Below are 14,733 nucleotides of genomic sequence, written 5' to 3'. Positions count from 1 at the left end.
TTTACAGCATAATCAAGTAGGATTTATCCCAAGAATGCAAGGCTGCACTAATATCTGAAAATTAATTAATGTAATATGCCATATTAGTAAGAATTAGGGACATAAAGCCACATGATCATATCAAAAGGTGCAGAGAAATCATATGATGAAATTCAACACCCATTCACGATGGAGACACTCAACAAGCTAGGAATAGAAGGGAACTTTCTCAACCTGACAAAAGACATTTATAAAAACCCCACAACTACTATCATACTTAATGGAAAAAGACAATGCTTTCTCCCTAAGATCAGAAACAAGAAAAGAATATCTGCTCTCACCACTTCTATTCAACACTGTATTACGAGGTCATGGCAGGGCAATTTTGCAAGAAAATGTAACAAAATATATCCACATTAAAAAAAAAGAAGTAAACATATTTGCATCTTTTTTGCAGATAACATGCCCCTGTATAAGAAAATCCTAATGATTTCACTAAAAACATATTAGAATAAAATAGTTCAGCAATGTTGTAGTATATAAGGTCAATATACATAAATCAATTGTATCTCTATATACTTGAATGATCAATCCAAAAATAAAGTTAAAAGTCAACTGTATGTACAATAGCATCAAAAGGATAATATACTTAATAATACACCTTTAAAAAGAACTGCAAAACACACTCTGAAAATATCTGAAAGAAAAATAACTCTACAAAACACTGCTGAAAAAAACTTTTAAATACCTAAATAAATGGGACCATATCCCATGTACAAAGATCAGAAGACTTAATATAGTTTAGACAAAAATACTCCCCAAACATCCTACAGATTCAATGCAATTCCAATCAAAATCCCAGCTGGTTTTTTGGAGAAATTGACAAGTTGATCCTAAATTTCATATGGACATTCAAGGGACCCAGAATAGCCAAATAAAGTGTTGAAAAATAAGGACAAAGTTGGAGGACTCACTCTTACCCATTTCAAAGCTTACTACAGAGCTACTGTAATCAAAACAGTGTGGTACTGGCATAGGATAGACATATAGATCAATGAAATAGAATTGAGAGTCCAAAAATAAAACTATACATATACAGTCAACTGACTTTCAACAAGAGTGCCAAAACAATCTGATGAGGAAAGAATAGTCTATTCAACCAGTGGTGCTGGGACAACTGAATAGTCACATGTAAAAGAATAGAGTTGAACCCATACCTCATACCACATAAAAAAATTAACTCAAAATGGATCAAAGACCACATGTAAAAGAATAGAGTTGAACCCATACCTCATACCACATAAAAAAATTAACTCAAAATGGATCAAAGACCTAAATGTAATTGCTAAAAATATGGCTACAAAATAAAATAAAATAAATAAATAAATAAATAATTTAAAAATAAATAAATAAAAATATAAGACTCCTAGAAGAAAACAGGGAAAAGTCTTTGTGACTCTGGTTTGGCAATCATTTCTTAGACATTACACCAAAAGCACAAGCAACCAAAGAAAAAAGCTGATAAGCTGAACTTAATCAAAATGTAAAATATTATGCTTCAATGGTCACAAGTAACAAAGTGAAAAGACAACTCACTAAACAGGAGAGAATACTTATAGATCACATATCTGAGAAAGGACTTGTATCCTAGGATATGTAAAGAACTCAAATAATAAATTAAAAGATAACAAATTGAGCAAAAGATCAAAATAGACATTTCTCCAAAGAAGATATATGAATGGCCAATAACCACATGAAAAGATGCTCAACATCACTAGCCATCAGGGAAATGCAAATCAAAACCACAATAGAATTCCATTTCACATCCAGCAGGATAGCTATAATCAAAAAAACCCCAGATGATAACAACTGTTAGTGTATATACAGAGAAATTAAAATTCTCATATACCAACAATAGGAATGTACAATGGTGTAGTCACCTTGGAAAAACAATCTGGACTTTCTTCAAAAGCTTAAACATAATTACCGTATAACTCAGCAATTCTCTCCTAGGTATGTACCTATGAGAAATGAAAACACACATTCACACAAAAAACTTGTACTCAAATGTTCATAGCAGCACTATTCATGACAGGCAAGAAATAAAAATAATAGAAATGAACATCAACTGGTAAATGAATGTGGTATATCCATACAATGGACAGTTATTTAGCAAGAAGAAGTAAAGTAATGATACATACTACAACACAGATGAACCTTGATAATATTCTACTAAATGAAAGAAGTCAATCATAAAGGATTGCATATTTTATGATTCCATTCATAGCAAATGTCCACAACAGACAAATCTATAGAGATAAAAGCAGATTACTTGTTGACTAGTGCTACAGGGAGGGTGGGATGGGCAGATAAGGATGTGATGGCTAATAGTCCAGATTGTCTTTTTGGGGTGATAAAAATGTCCTAAAATTCATGTAGTGATGGCTGCACATCTCTGTGAATATACTAAAAACTACTGAATGGTAACTCTAAATAGGTCAAATGTATGGTACATGAATTATATCTCAACTTAGCTGTTATGTAACAAAAGAGAGGGAGGGAGGGAGGGAGGGAGGAAGGAAGGAAGGAAGGGAGGAAGGGAGGAAGGGAGGAAGGGAGGGAGGGAGGGAGGAAGGAAGGAAGGAAGGGGAAAGTAAAAGGGGATAGATCAACAAAGCTAAAATTAAACCTCCCTGCGAGATGAGATCTGGCTGACCTGGCTTTAGTACTTGCTATACAATTTTTAGGCCTCTGTCTTGTCCATATGTCACTAGATAAATACAGGAAGTCCTCAACTTAAATTAGGATGTGAACTTCCAATTATGACTACAGAAATTTAATTAAGTCTGCTTCATTTCCCAATATCCACCTTGAAATACTATTGCAAATAGAAAAAGAGAAAAAAACTTCCATAGCACAGAAAACATGGTCAATTCTGCCAGATTAAAGGAGCACTTTCTACTGTAACATTCCACTATGCATTTAGGAAGAAAACACGGTGAGGGTGAGGGATATACCATCATCCCCATCTAACCACAATATGAGAGACAAGGATGTGAATTGGACTGCTCTTTAGAAAGCATACTCTCTAAGTAGAGTGGAGCAAATATCGGAGGCTGGAAGTCAGGAGGCTGTTACAATATTCCAAACAAGTGAAAATGGTAAGGGTTGAGCCAAAATGTATGTATTTGGACTTAAATGTGAGGGGGGTAAGGAAGAGAAAGGAATCAGTATTGATGGCCAATTTTTAGCTTAAACTGAAACAGGAAACCTAGAAGAAGCAATGATTTAGGGGTTAAGAAGTTAACATTAGGATGAAACATATAGAAGTTGTTAGGAACAAAAGATACAGAAGCATAGACGACTAATTGGATATCTAATTATATATATATAGCTCTAAAGCTCAAGAGATATGGCCAAGAGATACAAACTAAAGAATCAACAGCCTAAAGGAAGTTAATGGCATAGGAAGAGATAAAATAGCTCATAAAGAATATCCACAGAGAAAATAGAAGAGGGTTTAGAAGAGATAAACACAAGAGAATTTCAAAATAAAATGGAGATGTAGATAGAAAGTCGGGAGGAAAATACAAGAGTCTGGGGCGATAGAACCCCAAAGGAAGAAAATACTACAACAAGGTGGATACCCTCAATGTCAAAGACTCAAAAGGAAGGGACAGGTATATCTAAAAATATACATTTTTGTCAAAAATAACTGCAGCTCAGCCCACTAGATCAAAATAGGACTGAAAGCATGAACACCAAACTGTTTATGGTGATTATGCCTTTATACCTACAAAAGATGAGTGTAAATATCGAAATTTCATTCTCAATATTGCTATATTTGTTACTGTTTATTTCTCCATTTAGCTATGTTAGTTTTTCCTTTAAATATTTAGGTGCTCCAACATTGGGCACATATCTACAATTGTTCTCTCTTCTTGTATTGATTCCATTATAATGACCTTCTTTGTCTCTTTTTATCATTTTTTGTTTACAGTCTATTTTGTCTGATATAACTAGAGCTACCCTTGCTTTTTTCGTTTTCTCTTTTTTTTTGGGGGGGGGGGTTGGGTTACCATTTGCCTGAAATGTCTTTTACCATCACTTCACTTTCAATCTATGTGTACCTTTAAGGCTAAAGTAAGTCTTTAATAGGCAGCATATTTCTGGATCTTGTTTTTTCCTATCCATTTGGCTATTCTATGTCTTTTAATTAGAGAATTTAATCCATTTACATTTAAAGTAATTATTGATAGGTAAGGGCTTACTATTGTCACTTTGTTAATTGTTTCCTAGATGTTTTGTAGGTTCCTTGTTCTTTGATTCTTATCCTGCTGTCTTTTTTGCGTGTGTTTTGTTGTCTTCTGGTATCAGTAGGCTTTGACTTCTTTATCATGTTGTTTTATGTAATTATTATAGGATTTCCCCTTGTGGTTACCATGAGGCTGACATAAAATATCTTAAATGTGTATCACCCTATTTTAAACTGATAACAACTTAACTTCAATAGAATTCATAAACTTTACACTTTTACTTCTCTTCCCCCTCACATTTTAGGTTACTGCTGTTACAATTTACATTTTTTAAAAAAATTCTTTAACTAAGATTATATGGCTATATGTGTGTGTGTACAGTTAGTTACAATCTCCAAAATGAGAATGTATTCAATGCACTAAATAATAAAAATTATTCTAGACAATTATTCAGTAAGTTTGATACGGGTCATTGGAAAATGATTCTAAAACATTACTACTTAAGTCATTAATTTATTAATTGATATTAACTAGGAAAAATAAGGAAAAGCCTATGCTATCACTGCTTCTATATTAAAACTACAATCTGAATCTGTAGATCACACCTTCTATTAACCTCATCAATCTTTGCCAGCTCCTCAAGAAAAATAAATAAAATGAAAAGCCCCGGTGACTATCATATTATTATTGGTATGATGCAAGGAAATAAGGGAAAGGTTAGATGTATACTTTCTGGAAAAGATATATTTTCAACAAAGTCTTTTCGCTGTTTATTTGGCACCTCAAACATACACACATCTTTATTCTTGTATGTTAAAGAATTTAATATAATAAACCCTCAACACATTTTTCAAGAATTTTATAATAATATTCTTCGATTAAAATCTCCTAGGGAGTTTCCAAAACAACCAACATACGTGGATGCGCACACACACCCACACGCACATTACAGCTAGTTTTGCAGATCATGAGGCCCTGACACATGTAATTAAATGAACAATTAGATTCTGTTAATTTTTTTTGGAAAGACATAGCACCTTGCATCTAAGTAATAAAATAGAAAAAGAGAATGGTATCTTGAAAACAGAAAAAATCCAAAGTTCTTTTAGTTTTAATATATTAAGAAAGTTTAATTAATATTCAAAAGTAACACATTTAGGACCTGAACACTATCAATTTGAATTATGAAAAATACAATCACAAAGAAGAAGGGCTGACAGGATGTACATACAAAAGCCCTGATAACTCTATGCCATGTAGGCATGGTCCTAAACAGCAGCTTTCAGATGCTAATCCCCTCAGGATTAGTCTAAAATCAGATAATTAATATTATCACAGATGGCTAGGTATTAGAATATAAATTGATGTATTAATATGTTGGAGACAAGTAAATGAAATAACCTTGACATACAGAAGAAATACATACATGCAACATGAAATCTGAAACAGATTAACCAGAAGGAATGCACTTAAAAAAAATCAAATATGGATTGATAAAAGGTATGAGGTTCACAGCTGACCATAAAAATCCTTGTGAGGAAAGAGTAAAAGGAGTCAGATTATTCAACCTCTTATTTACAGGAAGACCAACATGTTCTAGGATCAAGTCCCTATTAGATAATATTATAGGAGTTAATTTCATTGGTTTACATCAGAGACATCAAATGTACATGCTAAAGGTGCCAGATAGGAAACATCTGTAAAAGTACACAGAAAATATGTTCTCTTTTGTTTTTCTTGAAAAGTTCAATTCAGGCTACTATGTTACTATTTACCATTTTGAACCACGCATGGATACAAGAGATAAATCCACTTCTCTTCAATCAACTTCAAAAAAAATAATGTGCAAGCCTAAAGATAACATCAAGTAATACTTTTCTTCCATATTGGGAGTCAACAGAAAATGATGGTGATTATGTCAAACGATAGCTAACTATATTAAGAAAGCTTAATGAACAGTCAAAAGTAACACATTTAGGATCTGAACATTATCAATTTCGAATATAAAAATGCAACCACAAAAAAGAAAGGCAAGAAGGGCACCACATCTAATGTGGTGTCATGTCCATGGTTCTTCTTCTTAACTCTGTTTTCTACCACAACGGAATGAAACCCTAGTGTTATCAGATCCTCTGATATCTCAAAAGGAAAACAATTTCATGTTGCAATAATACACTTAATTGAATTTTTTAAAATGTTCATTACCAAATCAATTTTTTTAAACTCATGTGGTCCAAACAAAATGAGTCCCTGGGGATCACCAGCTTCAATCATCTGGTTTAATCTGTTCTTTCCCAATGATTTAATGGCAAATTTAGAAAATACCTTCACATTTCTTTTTCATAATGCTTTCCTTATTCCATCCCAGTCTTTGGCCCGTGTTCACTACCGTTGCTAAGAGATGATAATAAAAAAACAATTCTGTTTTGTCATAACAATAATCCTACTGGTTCTGATAAAAACAAAACAATAACAAAAAATTATTTGCAACAAAGCATTAATCAGGTTTGATCTGTGTTACGGACTGAATTACATCCCTCTCAAAATCATATGTTAAAGCCCTAACTCTCAGTGTGACTGAATTTGGACACAGGGCCTTTAGGGAAGTAATTAACGTTAAATGAGGCCATAAGGGTAGGGCCCTAATCCTATAGGGCTAGTGTCCTTATAAGAAGAAGAGACACTATCTGACTCCTAACCTTCAACTTCTCCAACCATACCGCTAGCCCCCACATGAGAGGTGGCCGTCTACAAGGCAAGGAGAAGTCTCACCAGAAACCAACCCTGGCAACGTGATCTTTGACTTCTAGGCTCCAGAGCTGTGAGAAAATAAATACCTGTTGTTTAAGCTACCCAGTTTTGTTATGGCAGCCCTAGCAAACTAATACAGTATGACCTATGGCTCCAGTTAATTCCTATTGAGCCTTTATTCCATTGCCATACAAAATTAAAAATAGGTTATAGTTAAGATGCTTGATATGAATTGAATAAGTATCAGAATATATTATTAATCCTATGAAACAAATTAACTTATGGAAATTTAATCAACCAATAATCAATTAAGAGAATCAGAGTCTGTTAGAGAAACACCCGTTATCTATCATTCATTAAGTATCTTGGAGAAACAGCTTGGAACACAGTATAGGAATAACTTTACCAATTCCAAACAATAATTAGCTGACAAGGCTATTAATCACAGTGCAAACACCATTCTATTAACCACTCACAAGAGCATCTTACAGATTACATAATAGGCTCATTTATTTAACTACATCAACAAGTATCGCTAAGTAAGCCAAAATAGGGAAAGAATTTCTAAATAAGGTAGTTTTTTACCTTCTTAGTTGACAGCTTGCAACTAGGTGGGAATATTTTGAAGTATCTAGTAAAACAATCAAAATGATCTTTTTAATCTGTAAGAATCCTCTGATGAGATTCACTGGAATAATATACCGAAAGTCACTAAGGAGTGACTCAAAGCTAAAAACCAAGGAAAACAGAAAATTCAAATAAAAGATTATAGTTGACAGAGTTAGCAATAATAGCAGGAACCATAATTTTGCTGCTTTTAACTACTATGCTTCCTTCACCAAAACTCTAAAAACAATTTTGAGAGAAAATGCTTATGTAAGAACCAGAGATAAAGAGGATGGCGATTCTTTAAAATGTGCTAGATCACCAAAACAAGAATTAAACCAGAGCTGCAAAGTTCAAATCTAAATCAACCTCAGAATATAATTTTCAATTATACTTTCTCCACTTTTCTGCTTGGTTTGAAAATAATCTGGAAGAAATATACCCATAATCATAGTACATATTAAAAAATACAAAATGCTTCCTCCAATTAAGCTGAGTGTGTTCCCTGTATACTACCTAAGGATATTTCCACCACGTGAATGAAGATACCTGAGTATTTGTATCACATTTTGATGTCTACACTGGAACGATAAAATACTAGATGGTCATTTGCATCCTTCAACAAGAATTAAATACAGTAGGTCTAATACTTCTCACACAATAACTGTTCTTAAAAAATTCACATCACTAAAAAGACAATATATAAATGTAAGGTTTATATTCAAGTGTAGGTCACACAATCAGTAGAAAAAAACAATGGCACAGAGTTCAGAGATCCAGGTTCCCAAACCCTTCTCAGAAACTAGTTTTATGTCCTTAGATAAAACTCAAAACTCCCAGGACCCGTTTCTCATCTACAAAATGAGAAAGTCAAACTTCACAATCTCTAATGCTGCTTCAGTTATAATGCAAAAACAGTAGGGAAAAGCAAATGCTTGTCAACGCGTGAAACACGTTATATTGATACTATAAAAAGTGGGACTCTTTGGGATGATACCAAATAGGATAATATAGGAAAATCCCCAAATAACTTGGAAGTATATTTCTTATTTATATAATCTTAAAATTTACAGTACTGATCAAAGAAAACCAATATTTGAGAACTAACATATTTACTGAAATCTAATCTGCTTGTTATTTATTCATTGGTGATATTTAAGCTGAGGAAGTAACCTGAGTAGGAAAATGCAGCAAGGCTAATTACTCTCTAAAAAAAATATTTATTGAGCATTTAGCCAAGCCTGTGGTAAGCACTAAAGATGCAATAGGAACAGGATAGACACAGGTCTCCCCTCATAACGCTTACAGATTAAAGAAAGAGGAGAAGAGTAAATGGGAGTTTCAATACAGTGGGATAAAGGCCAAGAAGGAAAAGATCTTCAGAGCCAAAGAAGCATGTAAATTCTCCTAAGATACACCTCTGCGCATCTTAAGAGAATAATTAATACCAGACTCCCAGAATTAAATGTGCTCTCTAAACAAAAGAGTACTGAGCCTCCTGCAATTGTGCTGAAGAGCAGTTGACATCAGCTTTTTTATTCACTATCATAAAATGATAAGTTAAGATCTGGGATCAAGAGTGATGCTTGCTAGTGTTGTGGTTCCACCCTGAAAGTGAGTGCCTGATGGCTCTAGATTTGATGATTTGTGCCTACTTTCTCACTGCAAGTGTCTTAGCTACTTCTCATTTCTCTCCATGATTTGAAGCTAAACTCTGCTCTATGCCTTTGTCTCTGCTTCTCTTTAGGCATTCCTGTCCAGATGGAACTTTCTGGGTATCAATCCCTGTGGTGGAAACTCTTCCAATACTTCTGCTAGCTTGCCTACCTAGGACCCTGCATGTCTGTCTATTCCAATACTAACCTTTGACTGTAGTCTTCTAGTTTAAATGGAAAATCCTGGACACCTCCTTCTCCATCAGCCTCTGACATAACATTAAACATCACTTGCATATTGTCACCAAAATGTTTCTTCAGTCTGTCCCTTCCTCTAAATCTCTACAATTTCCTAAATTCAAACTTTCACCCTACCTCAACCAGAGTCCTGGGTCTCACTCAAAGACCTCTTAACTGGTGTTCCTGCCTTTGGGCTTCCCACCTCTAATCTACCTTTCACATCACTATCAGAGTGATGCTTCTAAACTATGAATACGAACATTTCACTCTCCTGTTCAAAACTCCTTCATGATTCCCCACTAAATGCAGAGCTGACCCAACCTTTGAAAATGGCATACAATGCTCTTCTTGATGGATCTAATCTCTCCCTCCTTCTGGAGCCTCATCCCTGACATTCCCTGACTCGCATTTCCATACTGTATGTAGTACTGCCAAATCACTTGGGGTTTCTTTTGCATTTATCATGCTGTTTCTCTTCCAGGCCATTCCTACAATTGTTTACTCTGTATGTATGTTCCTTCCTCTTTACTTGGCTGGCTTCAAGATTTATCTGCGACATCAGCCTCCAAGGCAGCTTTTACATACCTCTGTTACAGCTCTTACATATAATGTTGAAATTATCTACATAAGTGTCGACTTTTCTAAAGAAAACATGTTCCTCAAGAGGAAGGATCATTTCTTTAATTCATTCGTTATATCCACAGCATGTAATATAAAATTGGGGCATAGTAGCTACTTAGAAAATTCTCTGCTAAACTGAATAAAATTTGGCCTCTGCATGCCTTGTCAGGATTTATGATAAACACAAATCCTTTATCTATGGGAACTCCTTGCATAACTTAACGACCACCTCAACCCTCTTCCTCCCTGCAGTGTATTCTTCTTACCCTTTATTGGTCATTTTATCTATGAACCTGGTCCAACTCTTAGTTGGGTTTCATGTTTATGTTATGTCACCAATGCCAACCAAGCAACAGTGACACAATTCCCACCCAGTCCCTTAGTTCTTCTACAATTAACACTAAAAGAAGAAATTCATTTGGCAGATTTATGAAAACAATTACCAAATGCAATCAGAGGTCCTTCTAATAGAGCAAGATGTCAGCATGGACTAGCTGAATAGCAATTCTACTTTCCATATAGTTTTTGTCCTTTGATGTCAGATCTTATCTTCAATACTTATAGAGCTGTCCAGTCATAGTTCACAGGAATTACAGTATTGTAGCCCATCAATAACCTAAGCCATCTTTCTAGTAAATAGAGTCAATTCCTCCTTAGTCAGTTGGTCAGCGTAGTATTGCTTATCATGACCCTTTTACACTGTAGAGGAACAGTTGCCTCATGCAGTATTAAAACTTGTCTGATCAGAAGTTCAATCCCATTAAATGATAAGGGAAAACGGCTCACTCGCTCCCAAATTAAAGAGCTATGATTAAGAGTCATCTCTGGCTCTCATAATTTAATTGAACAACAGCAGTGAAAGCTTTCTGTTCAGAAATGATAAAGATTTTAACTTGAAAGAAAATTCCAAGTACATTACTCTGTTGTCAAAATTGTGGAGTTGGGAAAAAAAGAGAAATTCTTTATTAATGCACAAGAAGTTTCTATCTAAAAAATTCTGAGACAGCAAAACATGTCTATTCTAAATTTACTATACAGGTAGCATAAATACAAGTTTGCATTTGGTTCTATCAAAAATGGTTAGGTATACACGGGATCACTGTATTTAAAGTAGGAGAGAAAATTTTATAAGGCTGAGTAAATTTCAATGTTCAATCATAATACTGTTAGTTTCTTATTAAGAATTTTTTTTTAAAGAGGCTTCTCTAAAGAATACCTGGTTTTCAAAATGAACTCTGTTTTTGCACCACCTCCCACCTGTACCTTACTCACAAATCTCAGGGCCTTATCTGTGTTGACTCAAATATTCATCTTCTTGCCACTGTTATACTTAGCCAATTAGAGTACTTCTACATATTGTGTGTATGACTAAGTTTAAACATTGTATTTTTGCAGAAGCCTTCTCTGACATGCTGGCAGTGTCATACCCTCCCATCCTCCCAACATGAACACCATAGTTCTTCCTTCTTCTGTGTTCCTTTGTCAATGTTTACATATTTCTATAACAATATAAAACACTTCATGGATTTCTAAAATTTGTTTACATCTACATTTTCCCTATTAACTTTCACAGCTTGCTAACACTTAATATCCCCAATGTCTGTATACAAAACAGTACTCAATCAACAAATCTTGGCTGAATGAACAAAGACTTTAAATGGTAATGCACATAATAATAAGAATGTTAATTGTGAATCTGACATGGCATGTAATACATTTTCCCACTCTTTATATGGCACTGAGAAAGTCACATACCTTCTCAGAAACCTCATTTTGCTCATATTTTTAAATAAGGATATTGTACAAACGTAAAGTTTCTTTCTTGCAATAAAATCCTAAGTTGGACCACAATTGGTGAGGTTTATAGTACAGTTGGTTTTCTTATAGAATTTAAATGGGATGGAAGATTTTAGTAATTTAAAGCTGAAAAAAACTATTCTAAAAAGGAATGCAAGTGCTTAAGTATTGATAATTGAATAAACAGGTATCAACATCTTATATGGTCATAACTCTCTATATATTTAAATTAGTGAATTTCTAAGTTGATTTGATCTATGAAGATAGCTGATAACTATTTCACAGTGTAGAAGAATCTTTTTTGCTAAAATGAGCAAATTGTTCAATTTATTTATTTTTGGTTACCTTCCACTAAATTTAAATCATAATGCCAAAGAATCATGAAGCAGTGAAGTTATCTTCAGAACACAAAGTTTACCCCTCCCATTTTGTAAATGAGAAAACAAGACACCCAGAGAGATGAATGATTTGCTTGAGCCACAAAGAGATTTGGCAGGCTTTGAGCTAACCCTCCAGAATCAGAATGTAAGTATATATGTGTAAATGAAGGTTGGTTACAGCTGCCCTGACCTTTGTGCACCTCCAGAGACAAGGCCTATCCCAAGGAAAAGGCAGAGGAATTTGTCTCTCCGACAGTCTAATTCTGTTATTTCAACAGTTTTACTTACTGTCATTTATTCTCTCATTCCATGCCTATATATTTAAGCTAATTTTTAAATGTTAAACTAAAAGAACATGGAAGTTTCTGGAATGCATTACAATGATATCTTTCCCAGCAATGAAGTATTATGCTTTCATATGCTCAGTTATATGTCAAAATATATGACTAGCCCAAATAGTATGACTTGAAGGTCATGAACATTATGAAAACTTTAGGATGCAAAGATTAATTACCTTGCTTTCTGCTAACCAGCGATGTGGGTCATAATTAATATCAGGACCAGATGAAAAAACCTACAAAAAAGAGGAAATCGTCTATTAGATTTTTCTCTGAGGTGAACTTACATAAATGAAAATTCTTCACCATTACACCCAAAAGTTTAGTGTCTAAAGTTAAGGGTTTAAAAAGAAGAAAGTTCATACCAAGTATGGAACCAATTCCAAACCATTATTTATTTAACATGCCTATTTATGTAAGCATGTATACATGTATCCATGTATGTATGTATTGACAGTAAATATTTAGCTCACATAGAGAGACATGAATCACCTTTCAAGTGCTATTACTGCTTGAATCACTGAGTCTGATTCCATGGAGTTCTGCATGGCAAGCAGCCTCATTTAAACCAATTTATTTCATTTGTGTTTGTTTCTTTTCCTCAGTTTTGTTCCAGGTAATGTATTTCACAGTGAGTTAGATGTAATTACATAGAAACCTAATTCTTTGTCTCATTTTTCCTTCTTTAATTTTATACTATGCGGGCCATTTTGTCTCATTAATGGTTGTGCAGAACTGACAGAACCTAATCAATATGACTTCATACCAACATCGCTTTGTAATTCATGATGGTAACAAAATTCTACCTTCACACCAACTCATTTATAAAATCCCTTGTCCTCTGTTTCTGCCTTATTACTGATAAAACTACACTCAAAGGTTGTCAATGACTTCCTAATTTTAAACACAAGTTTTTCTCAATGCCTACCTTCTTTGAACTCTGTGCTACCTATGATATTTTTGCATCACGTTTTCCTAGAAATGTTCTGCTTAAAAATATCCTATCCCTTTGCAAGAGATGTCTATTCCTATTCTCAAATACTTCTATACTTCTTAATGTGTGTGCACATCATTCCCCTAAGGAATATCATTAGGTAATTCATTTAGACATATGATGAATGCATAATGAGTGCTGACCACATGCCATATACAAGAGTGTGACATTCTTATATCCAACCTTTCCCTCATCCATGTTTCTCATTATCTAAATCTCACTCAACTCTTGTGTCTTGCCTGCCTTTTCAGTGAGATTTCCCTTAATCACTCTAGTCCATAGTGTTTTCTTCCTCTTCTACCTCTGTACCATGTTGAATATTTGTAAACATCAATTTGTCATTGATTATGATGTTTTTATTATTCTTTTTCATTGATCTATGTCATAGTTTCAAGTCTTCAGTGATCTAAGGTATAGTGCTCAAGATTAAAGTCCAAAATAATTTGAGATAAGTACAATGTTCATATTTTGTGACTTGCTTTACAAATTTATATATAGTTTAGTATTTAAGAACAGTCACTTGATCACTTATAAGTGGTGTGACTTAATTCCTCTAAGCTGTAGGTTACCATCTGTAAAGTGAGTAAACTACCTCCTCAGGCCAAGGTATAAATTAAATAAAATGGGTGTTAGCACAGAGTCAGGCATACAGAACACCATTATCACTACTAACTGCATATCAAGATATAAGCATCAATAAATACACTTCAGGGCTTCCCTGGTGGCACAGTGGTTGAGAGTCTGCCTGCCGATGCAGGAGATACGGGTTCGTGCCCCGGTCCGGGAAGATCCCACATGCCGCGGAGCGGCTGGGCCCGTGAGCCATGGCCACTGAGCCTGCACGTCCAGAGCCTGTGCTCCACAACGGGAGAGGCCACAACAGTGAGAGACCCACGTACTGCAAAAATAAATAAATAAATAAATAAATAAATAAATGCACTTCAAAGTCTATTATGACAAGAGCACTGTAACAGGCATTTGTCATAAAAAGATTAGAGAAACAGAAGCCATATACATGGTAATATGAGTATACTACAAAAAAAGCTCTACATAATAAGGACAGCTATCATTAGTTGAGTATCTACTAAGTGCAAGATACTTCACACTATGATGTGC

General features: G+C 34.4%; 1 protein-coding gene across 5 annotated transcripts in view; it reads right to left on the bottom strand.

Annotated features, from left to right (window-relative positions):
• Positions 1 to 14,733, bottom strand: part of CEP128 (centrosomal protein 128) — a 439,104-nt gene that overhangs the window by 237,454 nt on the left and 186,917 nt on the right. For all 5 annotated transcript variants that reach the window (XM_033850758.2, XM_073800169.1, XM_033850760.2 and 2 more), the window contains one exon: positions 12,800 to 12,859. In XM_033850758.2, coding sequence (XP_033706649.1) covers positions 12,800 to 12,859 — 60 coding nt within the window. The remainder of the gene's footprint in view (positions 1 to 12,799; positions 12,860 to 14,733) is intronic.

This window comes from Tursiops truncatus, chromosome 2, assembly GCF_011762595.2.
Source record: "Tursiops truncatus isolate mTurTru1 chromosome 2, mTurTru1.mat.Y, whole genome shotgun sequence".
Classification (NCBI taxonomy): Eukaryota; Metazoa; Chordata; class Mammalia; order Artiodactyla; family Delphinidae; genus Tursiops; species Tursiops truncatus.
Note: the sequence above shows the minus strand (reverse complement) of the source record. Positions and strands in the feature narration are given on the sequence as shown.